Source organism: Pleurodeles waltl, chromosome 6, assembly GCF_031143425.1.
Source record: "Pleurodeles waltl isolate 20211129_DDA chromosome 6, aPleWal1.hap1.20221129, whole genome shotgun sequence".
Lineage (NCBI taxonomy): Eukaryota > Metazoa > Chordata > Amphibia > Caudata > Salamandridae > Pleurodeles > Pleurodeles waltl.
The window spans coordinates 236,613,143-236,621,276 of record NC_090445.1 but is presented as its reverse complement, the minus strand read 5'-3'; the positions used below and the strand labels follow the sequence as shown (position 1 = coordinate 236,621,276).

General features: G+C 44.2%; 1 protein-coding gene across 1 annotated transcript; it reads left to right on the top strand.

The window, feature by feature from the left end:
• Positions 1–1,711: 1,711 nt before the first annotated feature.
• RPRML (reprimo like) lies at positions 1,712–3,629 on the top strand. Its single transcript, XM_069237982.1, has one exon. It carries the CDS (start codon positions 2,434–2,436, stop codon positions 2,767–2,769), a length of 336 nt encoding a protein of 111 aa, XP_069094083.1. The 5' UTR covers positions 1,712–2,433; the 3' UTR covers positions 2,770–3,629.
• Positions 3,630–8,134: the final 4,505 nt, after the last annotated feature.

The window sequence follows — 8,134 nt, the reverse complement described above, 5'->3', positions numbered from 1 at the left end:
CTGATTCTAATTGGTAATTATGAAAGGATAATTGTATTATGCATTGTGTTTTTTTTCCTTCTAGGTACCAACTGCTATTTTGATAGGGCCCAAGCTAGATGTTTTCCAAATTTGTGTTGACTAAATTCGTTTTGCATGAAGTCCCACATGCCAATGCTAATTAGAGGTTAGTCGAGATATGAACTTGATGCACCATGCTGAATTGAAATCTTGTCTTGCTGACCGATGTATGAAATTTGTCAAATTCAGTTGCTTATATTAGTGATTTGTATTGCCATAACTGAATGTACCATTATTCAGATATTTCGTAGATTGCGTTTCTTCTGCCGCTATGGACAGCTAGTAATGTTCGTATACATATATCATTTGGTTTTGAGACTTATATACAATGTGCTAGCTTTGTTAATATAGGGAAATAAATTCACTAACTTTTAATAAACTGGTGTGGTTATTCATGACTGAAAGGCCATGGTGCGTCGAAATACCAACTGTTATTGATTTCTAATGCGTTATTTCGATCTATTATTTGAGCATTGGCTATCGATTACAACAGTTATTGATTATTGATTTAAGTGACCCGACTATTCAAGGATGAGGAGAGCCCAACCACCGGCTAAAAGGTTCACCGACCTCCAACGTGTCCAGGTACAGGTAATTTATAAGGGCTGGACGCGTTATCACAGGTTAAGGTAGCTTGTTACAAAAGAGGAAGGATTTGTCCTGCTTTTAGGGTATCACCGAGATGCCTTGAATGGGTGAGGCATTGACAGTGTTTAGCAGTGGCATGAGTACCTCACTGGTGATTGATTTCACTATTGAGGGTGGGATGACATCATCACCGCAGAGAGTGGCCTTGAGTGTGTTGAACTCTGTGACCATGTTGTTAATACTGAGATTGGGTAAAAGGGCTAAGTTGGGTGTGGTTGAGTACTAGGTAGGTTCGAACGTTTGTTAATGCCTCGGTGTCCTCAATCAGTTTTATGATGTAGTCTATTTTTTCCTTTGAAAAAAGAATCACGTGGCCTTTGTCTGTGGATTGGAAACGTTGTCGTTATTACTTCCACTTCTTGTTCCTCGCAGTGCTCTGACACAGTCTAACGGCGCTTTAAGAGTCGAACAAGCAACAAAGCTTCGGACTGTGTTCCTTTCTTCTCGCTCCTCTTTTCCTTCCACTCTCTTGACCACCCTCACTCCCACCTCGTCCCTCACCTACCCACCTCTTGTTTCATGCAGTGCACTGAAGCAGCCTACGGGTGTCGTAAGCGCTATACAGGCACCCAAATTGAAATAAGTCACTTCCAGCCCTCTCTGCAATCTGTTCAGTACTTCGCCTGTTTCCCCACAGCGTTTTGAAGTGGCCTCTCTAGAGATATCATATGGGCAATGCAGGGGTCCGTCATGGCCAAACATGACCCCAGAGTTGTCCCCAGTGTCTGCCAGCCTCACAGGGGCTTATTATAAGGCGCCAAACAAGCTGTAAACCTGTCACTAAAGTCAGTACCGAGAATGCCCAAACTCCCCTCGAGCTACAGTCCTGCGGTCTTATCTGGACTTCAGGCCATCCCTCAAATGGAGAGGGCGCAGCTCATCCTAGTGGGTGTCTTCCAGTGTCAATCATCCCCTACCTGAGTGCGGAAACCCCCTGCCTCTCTCCCAGCGCCCGTCTTCATCGCAGCGCCGCGCGAGCTCTGCATCACTGCAGGCACAGGATGGAAGTGAACACAGGCAAGTGCAGCTCGTTGCTTCCCTCCTCCCCCCGGTCTCCCGCCTCCTTCATCATCTGCTCTCGCGCCTAGCGCTCTATAAAGCCAGTCCGCCACACTCTAATGGACTTCGCTGCAGCTTGGGGGAGCCAGGACCCAGCACCACACTGGGCGCACCTGTCATCAGCTCGAAGAGGCACCAAGCAGCTCCCAAGACACGACCAATAACTTCCCTGCGCCTGGCTGTAGGCAGGAGAGCCAAGCTGTCAGATCTTGGATGACTCCGCATCTCATCTGCCGCAGAAAAGCCAGAAAGGCGTGAACACGGCAGACTTTGCTCAGCAGTCTTCCCTGCTTGTGGATTTGGTGCCTAGTGTCTTCTGTGTGCCTCCCACTATGGCATTCCTACGATAAGGGAGGTTGTTCACAGGTTGCTTAGCTTCTAGGAAACTCAATCTCTATGGATCTGTGTTCAGATCACTATAAAAGATTTCCTCAGGTTGTGATCTGATATTTTTCGATTTTGAGATATATCTCAGAACAGGGATGATTGCAGTGACCCAGAAACTCTTGAATAACCTGTCGCATTTCTAAATCTAGGCTTCCTGCTGCACTTTTGCCTCTTGTCCCACCTGCCCGACCTTCTTAACCTTCTCGTGGTCTTCAGAACTTTCCTCACCATATTTGCAAGTATCTGGGTGGGGAGGATCCCGAACCAAACAGCCCCACCATGAATGGGACCTTTTTTAACCAGACTGGAATGGAGCAAGGTGTCTTTACCAACAGGACCCAGGACCTGGGAATCTTGATGGGCTGCTGCAACGGGACGCACGCTGTGGTCACTGACAGCGGGGGCTCACTGGTGCTACCACCGGAGGAGCGGAACCTCTTTGTAATGCGGGTGGTGCAGATCGCCGTGCTTTGTGTCCTCTCCTTGACTGTCATCTTCGGGGTCTTCTTCCTGGGCTGCAACCTTCTAATTAAGTCAGAAAGTATGATCAACTTCTTGGTGAAGGAGCGGAGGCCCTCAAAGGACGTGGGTGCAGTGATCCTGGGGCTTTACTAATCAGGCCCAGCCATGATGGACTACCACAGTAAGCTGCCCAGTAGCCCTCTGCTTGACCAGGGGGCCCCATTGGATATGGGCATGACTTTGAACCTGCAAAGTTGGCCTTAGTGAAGTTGACAATGGTAAGGGCCAGAAAGCTGTAAGGGTATGGCCAACCAGACGCGGGATGCCAGGTGAACAGAAAAACAAGCAAGCCTGGAAAACTTTGAAGCAAATTGTTGCATGCAAAAAAAATGTATTTTGAATTGTTTGCATGAGCCCTGTTTAAACAAAAAAAACTTAAGGAGAGTTAGAAATGTTCAACATGTGCATGGATCTTGGGTCAATGCAAAAGGGATGAGGATGCAACGATTACAAGGCGAACAATTTGTGTTCGATAAGGGTGGTGGGGCGGGCAAATTCGGGGTTTTTCACGTAAGAGAGGACTGCTTGTTGTGCACTGTCCAAAAACCAAGTTCTCTTTTTTGCTAAGTCTTACCTCAAACACTTTTGATCGTGGATCCAATTTTTGAAGTTTTGGAAAAGCATGTTTATTTTCTGGTTGTTGCATTTTTAAATGGCTGTTGAGTCGTAATGACAAAAATGTTTTTGCACAATATTTGAGAACACTGGAGAGTAAAATAGCATGGATGTGACGTACCAAAGCAATTTTCTGGAATGCAGCGTTGTGGGGTATCGTGAATTTTGCAATTTTTTAAGGGGCAGGGAGCAGAGTTGGGGAATGGACATGTAACAAACAAAACTTTTTGAAATATTTCAGTGCTTTGGTAATTTATTATTGCTTAATTTAATTGTCGTGGAGCCCTGGGGTATCCAGCTATTGATATTTTTGTATATTAAAAGTCATATTACCTATAGCATACAAAAGTCACTCAATTCTGTTTTTATTCTCATGCACTATCACATAAAAATATAAAAATGTTTTTTTTAGACCGAAGCCTGCAATGTGGAATCGTCCACCATATTAAATATTCTGTTACTTTTTGTGCATATATGTAAGTATGTTTATTTATTTTTTATTTTTATATACGTTTGAATTTCTTCTAGGCACTTCATTTTCTTTTATAGTGCCATGTTGGCAAATAGAAAGCTTGGTGTTTTATAAATCAAATACCTTCATTTATTGATCACAAGTTTCTTCGGTAAGTTGTGATTTACAGGTCATTAACTTTAACCTCATCAAAGCCAACCCAGCCTTTCATCCTTCAGCATCAGCAATCGCTACATTGGTTAAAACTACAATTGGTAATAGCAACACTTGTTATTTGTGGCGTTAAGAAGCCACAAAACAGGGACCTTAGGCATTCTATAAGATGTGTTACTATTATATTTGGATCTGTTCAAGTGATAGATTCAAAGTCTGGGTCCCACTTACTATTTCCGCGAAGTGCCCTTTTGTGTAATTTTTTTGACGTTGCATTAAGGGAAACAAGCTTGGAGTTGTGATGTATGGCAGCATTAATAGGTTAACCAGGAGGGTAAATTCCTGACCCCATGGGACACCTGCGGGGGGAAAGGAATTTATGTATTTTAACGAGCACTAAAAATAGCCGACGTTGCATCCTCCGCGAGTCCCCAGTGCCTCGGCTCCGTGTTTCTATGGAAATGTTTCACATATGTGCATGTGTGAGTAGGTCTAATGATTGCTGTGTTCCTTGCACGCGCGCGGACATGGGAGAATTAGCCCTCGTGTGTACAGCTTAAGTCAGTTCGGCGCAGCTGGGAGGCAGCCAGGCGGAAGTGATGGGCCACTGTGTTCCCCTGACAAACTTGCCAGCCTCTTCGCGGCTTTCTGAGACCCTCGTCGACAGGCTAGACACTTTAATGGCCTGAAAGTTAAATTTTCGCGTTTTACTTTTCCTGTTATGAATCGTGGCTGCCCAAAAACTCTGTAGGAGAGATGAACGTCAGCCTTTAATTCAAAATGGCTTGTCATATTACAAGCGTTCGATCTCGGCGCCAACAGGATCAGATGCTCTGTGTATATCACGACAGTACCAAGTTTTTTAAGGAGAAATTCCTGTTGATCAATACGCAATACGATTTTTGACATCTACTTTGCTGCTCAGAAGAAAAGACTAGTTGATACCAATTGCAACTTGGAACCGATTAGCATCGAATTGTTTTACCTCGTATTTTTATTTCACCAGCAGAATGCGCACGTTTAATTCAATAGGACATAAGGTGAGGGCAGATCAGTCCATACACTGTAACTGGGCGATAGAAGCCATTGGTAACCGAGCTGTCCTATATGATAGGAACAAAACACAGCTTTATTAACAGATTCATGCTTAGAAAAATTACAATTATTTCATACTGTGTTTAATAGTTGCGTTTAGCTCATTTGTGGCCATTCCCAATGTAGATAGAGAAGGGAACTGAGACACAAGGAGATAAAGTGAATTGCCCAGGAGCACATAATGTGTATAGAGGGAGCCGGGATTAGAACTATTTTTTTACAGTTCTACTATGTACAACTGCCAGAGGCTGATGCTTAGCGACTTAGACGATGTGCTCAGGAGAATCTAGGTTTAATGTAAACATTATTAATGATATTCAGTTTGATCCAGAGCAAGTGCGTGTATCTGCACTTTGTCTACGGTCATTTGATGAGCATCTCCAACAGAAATGCTGTGTCGAGATTACACTGGAGGGCGCAGCGGCTTTTCTAACGTTTTGTTGAAAACAAAACAAAGATTTCTTTCCGTCCAACGCACACGGTTAATAATTACACATTATTTTTATGTGTCGCTTCATACTGCACTTGTGTAGTTTCTAAGCACCGAAGTAACAGTTGTGTGGGCGAGCTAACAAATGAGCATGGAGAGGAGAGCCGAGCCAAGCCGAGCCCAGGGTGCCCTGTGGCTCTAAGAGACCTTTTATGAGCTGAGCCCTGGCAATATTTGGTAAATCATGCAAGAGACATCATATTAAAATGGGATAAGGTGTCATCAAAATTAGTATACATTTCTTTAACACTTGGAATCGTTCACCGTAGTACATCATATTACATAAGCTTTTCACCTCAGTATATCAGATTATATATTTGCACTGAGAAGTGTTTAATAAAAGCGAGACTTTTTAAACTCACTGAGAAACATTCCTGCATCACCTGATGACAATGCTATGTGAAACTAAGCGGCCGTCAGTTGTCACGTATGCTAAATGTGGCCTAGAATTTCATTATAGGTGGACAACATTATAGCATATTAAATCAACCACAAGACAGATTTTTGTACAGCGCACATCTTGAACTCACATATTTGAAAGTGCTCTTAAATGTGATAATGAACAAAAAGGAGGCGCAGTGAAATAAAATACTTGCCTAAGATCACACAATTTGTTCAAACAGGGGCGGTAATATTGATCCTAGATTTTGCAGTGTTTTTTTCAGCCACTAAGTGGGTAGCGCTTTCTGACATCAAAGGTTAATGTTGTTTAGTTAGTTATAGTGTTGGTGACAGGAATAATCTAAGTTATATTTTTGGCAGTTTTACATAACACAGACACTGTCCAAGGGCATAAGAGCGCTTTACAAGAGAATATTAATTACACATTTTTTTCGTACAGTGACATTTACAAGGATATGAGCCGAGGCTGGGGTTCAAACCTGGTTCTCCTTGTTGCATGTTCGGCAGCTGTAGCCACTAGGCCACGTCACCTCCTCTGGAAGCTCAGCTCATTTGAGTTTGAGGTTGCAAGAGGACTTTGACCTGAACCAGAGCCAGGCTTCTGACTCAAGCTTTGCTCGAGCTTTCAGTGGCTTTCCCCACCTCTATGTGTGCAACTATTCCCAATTTAATGGTACTCAATTTACTGGCATTGGAAGGGTGGAAGGATCAGTCCCCTTGCCAGGATTTAATTGTGTGACATGTTTATCTGCATTCAACACACTGAGGTATTAATTTAATGCTCACTGCTAATGCTCAGCTGCCCCCAATTTGGGGAGAAAAGGGAACTGTGGCATAAAGAGAAGAACTTGTTTTTCCAGGACCCCACAATGTTGGTCCAATGGAAAGAGGGAGAAAGACTTGGGTCTTTTGGTTCTCGAGTTACAATGTAGGAGCTGTCCCAGTCTTGCCAAGAGTATTCTGCATATGTCAGTAAATCACAGATGCCTTGAGACAGGTAGCCATTCAATAAGTTCCAAATCTAATGTCTGCCTTGATTTAATGAGATTTTCATATGGAAAAAAGATGTGTAGTTTTATACCATATGTTTTGTGGCTCGATGCGCCGAACATTTAGTGTAGCATTACTGACTAGCCTATATAATGCCCGGCCAGTTGGACTCACATCCTTTTCCAAACTTCATCATCCATCCACTCATACATCCCTCCTCCTGATCCATATGATCAGCCATACACCCCCTAGCCTATCCCTCTATGTACCTACGCATCCATGCATCTATCCGGCTTGTCCTCTAACCATCCTTTCGGGCAGTCAGCATGCCACCTTGAACCATCCTGTCCATCCATCCCCATGGGTTGGTCCATCCATCCATCTGTTCGTCTGTCCATCCATCTGTCTGCTCCTTGTGTGGCAATGATTCTGTACCTAACCTATATAAGTTGTGCCAGACTGTCAGATCTTCATACACCTTGTGCTGTACGTGTGTTTGTGGTGTATGCGCATCACTGCACTGCTGAGAGTGTTGCAGATGATTGCAATGTCAGCTGCTGGTTCATGATCTGTGTAATCCAGGAGTATGAGTTTTTGTTTGTTGTCTAGTGCGTTACCAATAGGGCAGTATTGGTAGCATTGGCTATCATCAATACTCCACATTCCCTTCCCTCCCTGTGCACCATTCTCTGCCATGGTAGACCAGATCTCCCTTCTCAAGGACAGGGCGCTTCCCTAAAATACTGGAGGATGCATGCAGCAGCAATTGCCTTCTTGCCACATGATGCTTTTGTGTGGATACTGAAGTCTGCGATTGTGGGGTTACCCAAAGAAGCTTCTTTGTGGGCAGGGAGGGGGTCCCTGGCTACGCTCCCCTGGCCCTAGTAAGTGTGGTTGTAAGATGAGGCTTTAGCTCATGATGGTCGTTCGCAGAGCAGGGACACGACTTGTAACCTCCTACAAGCTTGAGTGAGTCAGATGTAGGCAGGGGTTTAATCCTGAGGGGGGCTCTGCCGGGGGTGTTAGGGTCTTTTGCCCTCTATTTGACTTATGTGAGCAACGGTAGTGCTGTGTAGGAGGCTCACAGATGGGAGCTATGACCTAGAGAGTGGGATGCAGTGCTTAATTTGTAAAAGAAGTGCTGCGGCACGTCAGGCGCTATCGAAGGTCAGGCTGATGGAATACCAAGGCTGCATAGTCTCGATTTCACCTCATGGCGCGTTCATCCACTACCAGATAGT